The sequence below is a fragment of the Loxodonta africana genome, chromosome 14 (assembly GCF_030014295.1).
Source record: "Loxodonta africana isolate mLoxAfr1 chromosome 14, mLoxAfr1.hap2, whole genome shotgun sequence".
In the NCBI taxonomy this organism is placed as follows: domain Eukaryota; kingdom Metazoa; phylum Chordata; class Mammalia; order Proboscidea; family Elephantidae; genus Loxodonta; species Loxodonta africana.
In genome coordinates this window covers 14,449,867-14,464,304 of record NC_087355.1, presented here as the reverse complement: position 1 = coordinate 14,464,304, position 14,438 = coordinate 14,449,867, and the positions used below count along the sequence as shown (strand labels likewise).

Below are 14,438 nucleotides of genomic sequence, written 5' to 3'. Positions count from 1 at the left end.
TTTTAGTAATTCAGAGCCATCATGTTGTAAGAGGTTGTGATAGATTTGTGCTTTTCACCAATGCTCTTGAGAATTTTTCTTTAAAATCAGTTTTCTCTTCTTTTAGACAAAGAAAATACAACTTTATATGTTGTAAGTATTTATGTGACCATTAAATGAGATCCTATTTATCATGACTTCACTGAAATTATATACCTATTAGTGTTTTGTAAAGGTCTTTATTATTAAACTTAAACAAAAATTTAAAATAATTTAAAAATTAACTTAAAAAAATAATAATAAATGCAGTAAGGTTCAGGTGACTGTTACTTGGGGCCTGAATCCCAATAGAAAGAGAGCTGGTAGAATGGAACTTGGAAGAACTTTGCAAGCAAAGTTAAGAATTTTTCAGTTTTCCCAGAAGGAGAATGCCGTGGGGAGGGGTAGGATTAAGAACCACAGGTCTCAAAAATGGGGAAAGGAAAAGAAGGAAAAATGCTTCAGGGAGATGATAAGAAAAAAGATGTTGCAGGGAGAGGAAGCTTTGAAAAGTGAAATTTTTAATAAACTTTTTATTTTAGAATACTTTTAGATTTATAGAAAATTTATGAAGATAGCAGAGAGAGCTCTCATATACCCCACACACAGTGTCCCTTATTAACATCTCACATTAGTGTGATATGCTTGTCACAATTGTTGGATGTTATTTTGAAATAGTTTATTCAGCATTATAATTTTGTATTTGAAAAATTAAAAATTTACATAATTCAAACAATAGTAAAGATCAACAAAATCCTCCTTTCTGGTGAGGATATACAGGAAGTATAAATTCTACTTCATGTTTGGAATGTCTAACTAAAGGCAGAGAGGGGCATCTGATACACAAATGGGTTTATTGGAAGCTCGGGGAGATGGGTAGTAGAGTTTTTATATGTAAATATAACGAAACATCAGCTAAAAAATGAAGAATACTGATTTAGATGTTTATCAGATTTTCATCTCAGCTCAAAGCTATGAGGGTTAGCTAATACAATGAACGATGGAAACAAATTTAATGAGAACGCAAATTATTGTACAAACAGTCCCCGGGTTATGAACGAGATCCATTCCTAAGTCTGTCTTTAGGTCGAATTTGTAGGTTAATTTGGAACAGGTACATATGGTTCTTATTTAGCATCAGTTAGTTAAATATATGTCTTTTATATAGTATATACTTTACCTTTCTATGCATATAAAACTCTTAAGAAACACTTTCAAATCGCTCAATGTTTTCATGAGTGTCACAAAGTAGCGTGTGCATTAGTTATTATGAATCATTGCCTTTAACTCAAATTTTTAATGTATTAGGTTTGATGGCAGTCCATTCTTATTAGTCATCCATTAAGTTGGACATTCGTCGCACGGGGGGCTGCTTGTACTTAGATCTAGCAATTAACTGCATAAGATAAGGAGATGTGTGGCTTCGCAGAAAAGGGTTTATATGTTTAAACAATGGTTCTCAGTCTTGACTGCTCATTGGAATCATGTGGGGAGCTTTAAAAAAATACTCATACCTCCTCTCACCCCCAGAGATTCTGATTTAATTGGACTGGGGTGCTGGCTGATGGCTTTAAAAGCTCCCTAGTTGATTCTAATGTGCAGCCAAGGTTCAAAACCACCAATTTAAAAGGTTTAGTTAATGCAGTGGTTCTGATGGGCAGCCAGGGCTGATAATCACTGGGTGTCTGACAAGTTAAAATAAGTCAGTGGTGATATTGTTTTAAAAGTCTATTGCTTGGCTGCTCCCAAGAGATATCAATAGAAGTAGGGTGTTTAGAGCAAAGAAAATGGTAGTTCTTTTCTACTTTTTCAATGGAAATAATATGCCCAGTTCTGCTACATTTAAAAAGGCACATAGACTAATTGAGATTCGTCCAGGGTGCAAAAAAGACTGAAAACCACATCATCTCTGACACATTTAAAGAAATGGCATAGTTGGCTTTAAATATTTTTAAAGGGCTGTTGCATAGAAAAAGATTAGACATTTTACATGTGTGGTTTCTAAAGGATGGAAATCAGAGAGAGGAAAATTTCAGCTCAATATGAAAAATAACTTTCTACTAATATGGGCTTTCTGAAGCCCATCATTGAAGATACTCAATCATGAATTGTATACTATCTTAGCCAGGATCTTGTAGGGCCATTTCTACTTATATGCACCTTTCAAGTTTGACTGCCTGTATTGTAATGTCCCTGTAGGCCAATATATGTTTCCATTGGAAAAAGAGAAAAGAACGATCACTTTCTTTGATCTGGACAGCTTACCACTGCTGCCACATTTCAGAGGTGCATTGACTAATTGAATTCATCCAAGATTGAAAAAAAAAAACTTGAAGAGCACATTTGTTTGACACATTCAAAGGAATCACATGATAGTTGTCTTTTAATTTTTTTAAAGAGCCCTTACATGGAAGAGTGATTAGATGATTTGCCTTTGTGTTTTCTAAACAGTGAAATTAGAGGGAGAAAATTTTTAGCTCAGAGGCAGGCCCAGTGTTCCCTTTTTATCCTAGCAACACTGGCCCTGACCCTTGAGCAAAATGGGACATTAATAAACGTTTAATGAGTAAATGAATGTTAAATTTGCATTTCTATATTTTAGCAATAAGCCATTCTGTGCGGTGCAGAATGAAGGTAGACATTCGTACCAATTCAGATTTATTTTTATTCTTCTACTGTATGTCAGATATACTCATAAGTTTATTTTTCTTTCCCCATTCTCCCTTCCGCCCAGTGCCTGGTAACCACTAATCTTTTGTCTCCATGGATTTGCCTATTCTAGATATTTCATAAAAGTGGACTCATACAATATTTGACCTTTTATGTCTGGCTTCTTTCACTCAGCATAATGTTTTCAGGGCTCACCCACGTGTTGGCATATATCAGTCTTTCATTTCTCTTTATACATAGCTGAATTAATATTCCATTTTATGTATATTCAATGACAATGAATGTGACTCTGATCCTCTTCAATTTGTTATTCCTGGCGTAGTAGACCATATAATTGTCCTTTTCAAAATGGCCAGTACCAGTCCGTTTCTGCTCACTAATGCCTAGGTTATCTATCTTCAAGTGTTTCATTTCATTTTTGACAACTTCCAACTTTCCTACATTCATACTTTGTACATCCCACATTCTGATTATTAATGGGCATTTGCAGCTGTTTCTTCAACATCTAATTTTTTTGAGTTGTGCCATCAGCAAATGAAGGTCCCGAAAGATTTACTCCATACAAGTCATTAAGGTTGGCTCTACTTTGATGAGGCAGCTCTTCCCCAGTCATATTTTGAGTGCCCTTCAACCTGAAGGGCTCATCTTCCCGCACAATGTCAGACAATGTTCAGCTGCCATTCATAAGGTTTTCACTGGCCAGTTTATTTAGAAGTATATTGCCAGGTCCTTCTTCCTAGTCTGTCTTAGTCTGGAAGCTCCACTGAAACCTGTCCACCATGGGTGACCCTGCTGTTATTTGAAATACCAGTTGAATAGCTTCCAGCAACACACAAGCCTCCACAGTACGACAAACTGGCAGAGGAGTGGTGGGTGAAGATCAAAGACTACAGCCTTCAGTATGGATTACGCCTCAACATAAAGAAAACAAAAATCCTCACAGCTGGGCCTATAAGCAACATCATGATAAATGGTGAAAATATTGAAGTTGTCGAGGATTTCATATTACTTGGATCTGCAATCAATGCCCATGAAAGCAGCAGTCAAGATATCAAACAGTGTATTGCATTGGGCAGATCTGCTGCAAAAGACCTTTAAAGTGTTAAAAAGCAAAGATGTCACTTTGAAGAATAAGGCGTGCCTGACCCAAGCCGTGGTATTTTCAGTCACCTCATATGCTTGTGAAAGCTGGACAATGAATAAGGAAGACTGAAGTATTGACACCTTTGAATTACGGTGTTGGCAAAGAATATTGAATATACCATGGACTACCAGGAGAACAAACAAATCTGCCTTGGAAGAAGTATAGCCACAGTGCTCCTTAGAAGCAAGTGTGTGAGACTTTGTCTCACATACTTTGGACATGTTATCCAGAGGGGCCGGGACCTGGAGAAGGACATCATGCTTGGTAAAACAGAGGATCAGTGAAAAAAGAGGAAGACCTTCATGAAGATGAATTGACACAGTGGCAGCAACAATGGGCTGAAGCATAGCAAGGATTGTAAGGATGGCAGAGGACCAGTTTTGTTCTGTTGTACATAAGGTCGCTATGAGTCAGAACGGACTTGAGGGCACCTAACAACAACAATGTATGTGTATACCACATTTACTTTGTCCATTCATCCCTTGGTGAACGCATAGCTTGTTTCCACCTTTCAGGTTTATTTTTAACTTTACTTAAAATATATGACTTTTGAACCAGAGATTTGTTTTTTCGCCTCAAATGACCTGATGAATTATCACAATTTCTTATTTACCCTCTCACCTGTCCTAAAGGCAATTATGCAAAAGAAAATACGTCTTGAGCTTCAGCCCATTTCATCACACCTTCTGGTTTTTTCTGGAGCATTCCACGTCCACATCCGCCCTCTTCCACTCCCTCTCTCTGCCTTCTTTTAAAGATTGTCCAAGTGGTCATCCGCACCAGACTGCCACATGGCATGACTGTTCCTTTAATTCCAGCTGTTCCTGCTATTTACTGATTGCCCTGGCTAATCAGATGGTATGACAGTCTGCACCAATCATTAAGGTGACCCAAATTAACAGCCTGGGCATGTCACAGTACATTCATTCCACATATACAGTCATGGCTTAAGTGTCAGGCAGAAACCCGGGTGTGCTTGTGTGTGTGTGCATTGTAACATGCATTATTGACTGTCATGAGCTCCTCTGGCACTTTAAATCTGCAAATGAGAACCATCTATCATTTACTACAGTCAGGATTGAGATCTGAAGTCAAAAGAGAAAGTCTATGCGCCTTTCTCTACCTGCAGTTCCTTTCGTTTATCCTTTTCCTTTGCAGTTATGTTGTAAAGCGTCGTAGCCCCAAGACGTTCCCCAGCTTTGTACTTAAAAAAAAAATAAAAATATTTTTTTTTTGTACTTAAAGGGATGCTTAATCTGAATGGTTTTATATCCTGAAAAGGGAAGCAAATCTCATCTAGGCAGATGAAGAAGGTAGTAGAGGCTTGGAATTGTAAGTTTTCGATGGGACTTTTGTAATTCCGTTTCTTAGTGTATGCTGATCAGTAAAGCTCGGTCCTTACTAAAGCCCAAGCAAGCAGCCTTATCTTAATCGCAGTTGCAGTTGTTGGCACCTTGCATGCCTGGTGTAAATGACCCTCCCAAATATTTGCATTCTTAATAGTCGTTTTTTCTACAATGCATGCTAGTAATTAGAGGGTCCTTTTATTACCTGCTACATGTTAGTGTAAATTAACAATCCATTATGCACAATAAGTTTTATAAAACATTAAAGATATGAGATCATGTTTAATTAAAATTAACTTGCATATGAAAGTCAAGTGCACTAATGATTCACAATGACCTTTTATTACCTGCGGTCCCTTGTTTTGGCTGGATGATTGACAGCTTGCTGTTTGGCTACCATGTTGAATTTCAGCTGACAAGACTTTTCATTTTAACTCAATTTGCCCGCCTATCACAAGCTGGTGGCAGGCCAGACCCAAGTCACCCAGCTTTGCCTCAGCAGCTTGCTCTAGTTCTCATTAGTACGCATTTATTCAGTGGAAATTGGAAGACAAATGCTTGAAGGCATGTGAACTAAGTATAGCAAATTAGGTTTAAAGACTGAATATTTATAAGTGTATGGAAAGTTTTTTTTTTTTTTTTTTTAAATTCTAGAGTGAATTGAGAACGAAGTGCTAGCTTTGGTATAAAAGAAATGAAGATAGAAGGGGGAAGTTTCTAAGAATAACAATACTCTAAACTTTTCCTTTCCATTTTGGTAATACGTACAATATCTCTGACAACACCTTATCAAATAGCAGCCTGGCTTCCCTTTCATGGAGTGCTTGCACAATGCAGTTTAGCAACTCGCGTGTGAGAAGGGGGAAAAAATGAGGGTCATGTTCATTTGTTGCTTGGTTATCCCTTGGTATGTTTTAAATTGCCTTGTTTGTTCGGCACTAGCACAGAAACAGATGTTGCTCTACCGTGCTGGATAATTTACTGTACCTCCTGGTGCGGCATGGAAGCCCTCCCAGGGCCCAGCTGGTCTGTCAGTGCCACTGGCTGGTGTGTGCTCAACTATGACAACTACAAGTAGAGGCTGCAATGTTTTATTGTGCGGTTGTCATCCTTCTCAACGTATAGCTCTGCCTGCATTCGTGCTGGGGCTGGTGGAAAAGCTGCTTGCTTTTGTGTCTGTACGTTGAGCTGAGGTTCCACCCAAGCCCCACTCTCCATTGTTGATAATAACGCAACTCATTACTTTTGTCATCTAATGATTATCGGCATGATCGCTCAGAGCAAGAGCCAAGCCTGCCTTGCGCACATAACTGGTACTGGAAGATAAAACAGATTTGTCATTTACGATCTGACCGCTAAGCCACATTTTGTGCTCCATTATTGTGATTAACTTCTGCATAAGATATGCTTGCCCAATTGTCATTTGTGATACCGCAATGGGCACAAGCTGCCATGCTTCCGCGAGCTCGTCAGCCAATAGGATGTGACCATGTTATTTGGACTGTTAAATGCCTGCCCTTTCAAAGCAGCCACCCCACAATTATTTCGCTTTTGTGTTTTTTTGCCCCATGTCTCTACTGGACTTGTTGGGTGAACAGTGCTGCTACGCACGTCAGCAAGCATTTCACACCACAAGCTAAAAGGATGCTCTGCTATTGTTTATCCAGCAGAGCCAGCCGTGGTCCCTGGGATGCTGACCCTTGCTTTGCACCACAGAAATTTTGGTGGCTGGTGAACTGCCAGTTGAAATCCATCGTGTCAAGTGCCTTGTGGCTATCTGCAGTGGAGTCGGTGCTCCAAAACCAGAGTTCTTTTCTGGCCTCATCACCAACAAGCCGACTTGACTCTGCCTGATGATAGTAACAAAGGCAGTCCAGAAGAACATGCACCGCCTCACTGTACGTCACATTGAATCACCACACTGGCCACCCAGAGCTGGCCACAGCCTCATTTCTTTAGACAAATGTATGCTTAAGGAAAAACCTCCTGTGAGAAGGCACCAGAGCGACTGATATCCCTGTGCAAGCTGAGCATAGATTTAAATTTTAGCCAAATAACAGCTATCTTTATTTTCTGACTGATGCACGCCTTCTCTGAAGAGCTTACATTTAATATTTAATAATCTAATAAGTGTTGGGTACTCTGTGTTTCAGAGCTTTGCTGAACACCAAGGCTGTGTGTGTGTGTGTGTGTGTGTGTGTGTGTGATATTTCTAAATTACAAGCCATAAACACAGCCATTTGTTATAATGTGAAGGGGAAAAAAACTCAATTTGGAGATCTTTTTCACATTGCTGATTAGAAAGAATCAAGCTTTATATTCTAGGGCCCATTCACGCTGGTGGAAACATAGTCAGTTTTGATTATGAAGCGAGAGATGCAGACCTAGACAGGAGCTACATGCTGATACGCATGCTATCAGAATGATTTATGCAAATTATGCATATTATTCCCAAAGGAATTCCTCCTCAAACTGCCAGGATAAATTGCCGGAAATTAGCCATAAAATCTGTCGTGCTAGGAGCAAAAGGTGAAGGCCACTGGGAAAGCAAGGACATTCAGCTTCTGGAGTCTTCCAGGAGATGATGGTGGCTGTGATTTTCCCTGGATGCTGAGGGAAATATAGTTTTTCTCCCAAATTCTGTAAAAGTATTTTTTCTTTGAAATTTTTCCAGCAAATGCTGACTCAAATTTTATTTACACCTAGCATAAAAGAAATTAAGTGTTAAGCTGTCTCAGAAAGCAGTACTACAATTACTTTACTATTGACTGCCTAAGTGGTTATTAAATGGCAAAGCCTGGCTTTAAAGGTGTCACTGTTCTGAAGGTTGGTGAAATAACCCATCAGTGGTGTACTTTAACAGCGATACAGTTGTAATTTCCAATGGGTATACCTATTGTTCTCTTTCACACCATCAATCCTAATGACTTTCTGCCCAAGTACAGCACTGCTGCCTCCTGCCTGTGAAGCCCCTGCAAGCTATGTTGGGCCACAGCTGTCTCCCCACACCCCTTCCTCATTCTACCTAATCCGCAGCCCCCCACCCCGTATTCGTGCTCAGAAGATACGATTAAGAATGTTTTTCCTTTAAAATCAAGACTATTGGTAATGAGCTGTAAAAGGAAATAGACAGCACTTTTTAGGAATTTAAAAAAAAAAACAAAAACATTGCCCTCAAGTCAATTGGGATTCATGATGGCAACTCCACGTGGTATTTCAGAGTAGAACTGTGCTCCATGGGCCTTTCTTGGCTATAATCTTTATGGAAGTGGATCGCCAGACCTTTCTTCTGAGGCTCCTCTAGATGGATTTGAACTGCCAACCTTTGGGTTTAGTCGTCGAGAACAAACCTTTAGCGTTACCCAGGAGCCTTCAGTTATAGTCATGCTTTAATAATCTTTTGTTCCTTTGTTTATTTCCTTTAGAAAGCATTGTTCTTGAGGTTCTACGGCTGTGTTCATTTTCAACCACCATTCGTTTTGTTGAAGAGGATTTTGCTCTACCCGTGGAGTCTGGGGAATGCCTTTTGCGAAAGGGAGACTTGGTAGCCATCTTTCCTCCAGCCTTACACAAAGACCCTGAAGTCTTCGAAGCTCCGGAGGTAAACATCGAGCGTGTTTAGATGCCCCTTCTCCAATGCTACAAGCACATTGCCCCTTCTCATGATCTGTCTTTATCTTTTCCTCTCGCCACCTGGCTCCAGAAGGGATTTGAGACCGCTTGATGACTTCAGTTTTTCCTTCCAATGGAAGAGTTTGCCCGTTTACTGACATTTTCCCTAAGGATCTATCTTTCAAAGGTTTCACGATCCATAAAAAGAAATATAATGATGCAGCTAAATGTTAATTTCTTCAGAAGAAATGGACGTTGGACCTTGGCCACCATTACCTTGAGGCCAAAGTTGGGCTTTGCTTAGCAGAGGATTATCGAAAACCATGGAGGGCTGATGACCGGCAGGTAGCTCAGAGAACAAATAGTGACAGCTATTTCGCTAAGTGTTTCTAAAGTATCATTGACTATCCCAGAGCCAAACCCCATCACTGCCATACTTGGACCCATACACTTTTTCACCTCTTGCTAAAGGCAGGTGCCCCTTCTTGATCAATTAGGGGAGCATGATGAACTTGGGGTTGTAATGCTGCTGCCCACGGGTGAAGCACAGAGGGTAATTGTGTCGTCTCCTTGTATTTTTTTTCTGAAGCTGGAGTTAATGAATATCAAAGACTGGAAATTAATCCACCCTGGCTCATCTTTAATACCACTTCACAGGTTCACCACCTGCATGCAAATTGAACGCAGTCGTGTTCTGCCTGCTCTTCACAAGTCCTGTTGTTGCTGCAGTTTTTGCCTAAAAAATGCCATTTACCAAAGAGAAACTTCTGTGCTCTTCTTGAGCAGTTCATACCGGGACCACTTCTAAACCCAGTTTCTAAGCAGTTAAATATTTTGCAGCCAGGCTTGATTAGAATATTGTTTGATTTTAAAAATTAATAAAAAGGCACATTTCAAGTACAATAAGATAATTTGCATTTATTTCATCAGCAGAAGCAGAATTTTTTAAATGGGGAGAACTGTGCCTATGATGTCTATATGCTCCAGAAGAAAAGGCATTATGCAAGTGATGGCAGTAGGTAGGAAGTAGGGTAATACTGAGAACAAGCTTTAGCTCCACGTTTACGTTTCAGAAACCCCACACATACGTAGACATTCATTAAATAGAGCAAATGAATAACCAATATCTGAAATATATTTTTAGATTTTAAAATAGTTTCATTTCTATCCATGGTTTTTAATTTACTTAACTATTTTTTACTCTTTATTTTCATTGTATGATTATCCCACTAGTCATTAAATTTAATATTCATATCTGTCATGATAGTAAAGTCACCGTTACAGCTATCAACAAATCCTCAATAAATGTTTACCAAATTGCCATTATTTTTATGGCACTGTTCATTGGGATTTCCTTCTTCTTTCTGTCCTAAGGATGGAAAAGACCTTGATTTAGACTTTTAGAAATTAAAAAATCAAAGTTGAAAATTGGAAGTATGCTAATTTATATTTAAATAACAATGTCCCAACTTTATATAATGAATCAGCCAATCTTAATAGTAATCAAAAAGATTTACCTCATACTCATTCTCTGGAAGAACAAACTTGTAATGTTATGAATACTGATTCCCCATGAGTAGTGTGGCTCTAACTTGAGTTAATGACGATTTTCTGTTATTTACTAGATTTAACATACCTGATTATGCCTGACTGATTTTAAAATTAACTAGCTAACTTCTTGCCATGCCATTGTTTTCTAGAAATTACTTGTGGTATGCTGATAATTCCTAGCACAGAACAAATGATATAGTTCTGAACCACTTTTATATGATTTGCCAAGATCTTACGCAATAAATCATTTATTCGATAAACCCTTACTAAGCACCTACTACTGCCAGGCATACAAATTTTTTTATTTTGTGTTTAACAACTTAGGGTGGTAATCAGTAAAAGCTGTAGACTCGCATGTAACAGATGTCCACCCCAAATCATGCACAGACAGTGAAAAAAAGAGAAAAAAATTCTGCCCTTGGCCTTTTGTCCCTGAGAGCTCTGGCCCAGAAGCTTCTTAGACACTCATTTACCACTGCCTACCTTTTGTACCCTACAGAGCTTGAATGAGAAGACCAGGACTTAGATGCAGAAAATAGACGATAACTGTTAGATCAAAAATATGAGGAATACTAAAACTGTTGCCTTGAAATAATCTTTAAACCTTAAACCAAAAATATCCCTGAGGTCATCTTAAAACCAAACAATAGTTCAGCTTAAATAGTAAAAAAAAAAAAAAAAAAAAGGTCTACTTTGAGCCTTATGCTCTTTTATGAACTATTTATATGGGATCAAATTGACAACAGCCACTTGAAAGATTAGATAGGAACCTTAGGGGGCAGTGAGCTTATGTTAATGGGGGAGAAATAACTCAGAAAAGGAGGGTGAGAACTATTGCACAATCAAAGAATGTAGTCTGTGTCACTAAATGGTACACATAGAAAGTGTTGATTTGGTGTATGTTTTTCTGTGTATATTCTCAACAACAATAAAACAAATATAACTTAGGGAAAAAAAGATTAGGCCTATACAATACCAATATATAACACCTGTGTTATGAGTTATCCTTTGCAATTCAGGTGAGCTGTTACCTATGTGCCAACACAAATTGGCAAGTGCAGTCGAAAACAATGAGAGAGAAAAGGAAATACCACTTCTCAGTTCTTTCTTCCACTCTCTTTATCAGTACAAATGCTACCAAGGCAATCTACGTTCAAGAAAGCCGAGCTAATCTATTCAATCAACTATGAGTGTATCACTTTTACAAACTTTCCGAATGCACCCCCAAACTTAGCTCAATTATCAGCTAAAATTCATGCAGCCAGCTCTCAAATAATCAGTAAATAGTGATGCTTCCTCTTCTGCCAAAATGTAGCATCAAGAATTGGAGCTATGGAGAAGCCCAAATGTATTTAGTTATTCTATGGCCACCGTGGCTAAGGGAGAAAGGTGCTGTGGTGGCAGTGTTGGGTTATGGAAGAGAAATAGCAAACATTTAAGATGGTAGCACATTATCATTTCCACGTAGTCTTTTAAGGAAAGGAAACACAGAGTTTTTATGAACATAGAAATTATGAAGACGTGGCAGTATCCCTGAAAAGCTCAGAACTTTAAAGGCTTTGTGTGGTCTTATACCAATCTGCCCCATCTACTTCTCAGAGTAGTCAGGATTATAAAATGATGAGTAAATTTGAAAGCCCTTCAAAAAATCCTAAATTACTCTCTAAATTGTGATATCAGTGTCATTTTGATTATCCTCACTGTTCCTAGGATGTACAAGTCACAACATACAAGGAAGTATTCTGAATCAATGTTGTCTATATCTTAACCTGAACAGAGTATACTTCAAGGAGACAGATACTGAGCATCTACTACCTCCAAAAGCACCTTGAGAGGCATAGCGGGTAACACTAGAAATATATACATGTGGCTCCTGCCATTAAGAGCTTACAGTTTTTAGGGACTCAGTGACCTTATCACATGTGTTCTCATAGTCAGATGCTTCATGGTGAGAGGACTTCTGCCATACCAGTAAATTGGGAGCCCCCGGGTGGTCCAAACAGTTAATGTGCTTGACTGCTAACCAAAAGGTTGGTGGTTCATGTGCTTGACGGCTAACCGAAAGGTTGGTAGTTCAAGTCCACCCAGAGGCACTGTGGAAGAAAGGTCTCTCGATTTCCTTCTAAAAAATCAGCCACTGAAAACCGTGTAGAGCATAGTTCTGTGACGTAGTACATGGGGTCATACAGAATCTAAATCAACTCTACAGCAATTGGCTACTGGTACTGCAGCATTGGAACCACGGGTGTGCTGGTAAACCAGCTCTCCAAAAAACAAAAAAAAAGAAAACTTCCTGATTTGTAGTATTTGTTAGCTTCCATGGTATAAACATTCCCACCATGGCTGACTTCAGGCTACCAATGAGACAATACAACACAGAGCTGGGAAGAAGCGTGCATACTCTCACTAGTTTGTACAAGCGGGCTGAGGCACATCACTGATTGGAACCCAAATCAAGGAAATACAATGGGACTTCTGTGTTCTGTCATCTTGCCCCAGGAGGGCTGTAAACCAGGAGCCACAGTGGAGCCATTAGTCATTCATTCAAAAAGCTGGCAGTTTTTTTTTTTATTTCAAGGAAGCCATATCTTTTGTTTAACTTAGATGCCTCTACCCAGAATTATAAATAGTGGGTGCAATTCATGATGGTGTTGTGTGTCACCTACCTCAGCTAACCATGTATCATTCCTTTGTAACTTCAGTGCCTCACATAGAGGAGGTGCTAGAAGAACCTGTTGAACTGAACTTAGCTTTGGAGAACATGAATTAGGTAGTTATGTAATCTTCTTCAAGCCCTTCTACCAAAAATTCTCTTCTATCCAGAAATTTATATCATCCATCCAATCTGCCAGGCGCTCCTTGGAAACTATGGGGCAGTTCTACTCTGTCCTACAGGGTCGCTATGAGTCGGAATCGACTCCATGGCAGTGGGTTTTTAATTGTGAAGTGCTAAGTTTATTATCATTACTGCAAGAAGAGTTTAGATCAGCATGGAGAATCCTGTATTTCAGTTGTTCCAAATGAATGTGCACATTTTGAGCTTCCTGACCCTTAGTTCTCTGACGTTGTGACCCTGAAATCTCAGAGATGAGACTTACGCCCTTCCCCTTTTTGGTTAAAACCTGTTTATATTCCTAGCAACTAGCATAGGCCCTTCCTAACTTTGTTACTGCTCAGATTGTCCACACACTGGCAATGGAACAAACTAAAAATAAATTTTAACTAAAAAACATATTTGTGGCCTTGTGCCCTTTGAACTTATGGTGGTTACAGAGCAAAAGAAGTTGGGCTTTCTCCTTCTTGTTTCCTATAATAAACAACCAAACAGGAATTTCTGAGATGTTTATTAAGAGAAAATAGGGTAGAAGGTGGATGGAAACTAGAGAAGTGACACTACTGATTGACTAATGACTAGGAATTTGAGAGAATTGCATGTTGATGCTAACGTGGGGATGGAGACACTCAAACATGGCATGTTTATCACTATGGCCTCCTAGAGGTTGGCAGCACATAGATGTTCACAAAGAACACGAAATCCATGATAGTTTCTGGCTTATTTATGATATCAGGATACTAATGACATTATAAGCCAAGCTAAACATTCTTTTTAGCATTTTCTGGCTTAAACCTCATTTAACAAATCATTTCAGAGCAACCTTCACTTAAACTGATTTGCCTAGGCAGGAAGGTGTTGGGGAAATTGCTTGGTCTCACATTGGTCAGCGGGGAGGAGGAAGAAGAAGTGGTACTGACTTCAGGCAAATAGGCCTGGCCTCGGTAGTGGAAAGGGTCACCAGGAGAAACTTGCCTTATAGTAACTCTACCTCTAGTAATAAAGTGTATGTCATCAAAACGTGTTCTTGTTTATTGATACAAGGATGTATTTGTTGTTGTTGTTGTTTTCCACTGAGTTGAGCCTGACTCATGGCGATCACATTTGTACAGAGTAGAACCGAGTTTTCAAGGTTGTGATCTTTCAAAAGCAGATCGTCAGACCTATTTTCTGAGACATCTCTGGGTAAATTTGAATTGCCAACCTTTTGGCTAGTAGTCGAGAACCAGGATGGATTACCCAGTAAGCAAGATAAGCATGTGCT

The 14,438-nt window shown here is 39.1% G+C and overlaps 1 protein-coding gene across 1 annotated transcript in view; it reads left to right on the top strand.

Annotated features, from left to right (window-relative positions):
• Positions 1–14,438, top strand: part of LOC100673174 (cytochrome P450 7B1) — a 40,878-nt gene that overhangs the window by 19,926 nt on the left and 6,514 nt on the right. Inside the window, exon 5 of the mRNA XM_023545739.2 lies at positions 8,604–8,779. Within this exon, the coding sequence (XP_023401507.2) occupies positions 8,604–8,779 (176 nt within the window). The remainder of the gene's footprint in view (positions 1–8,603; positions 8,780–14,438) is intronic.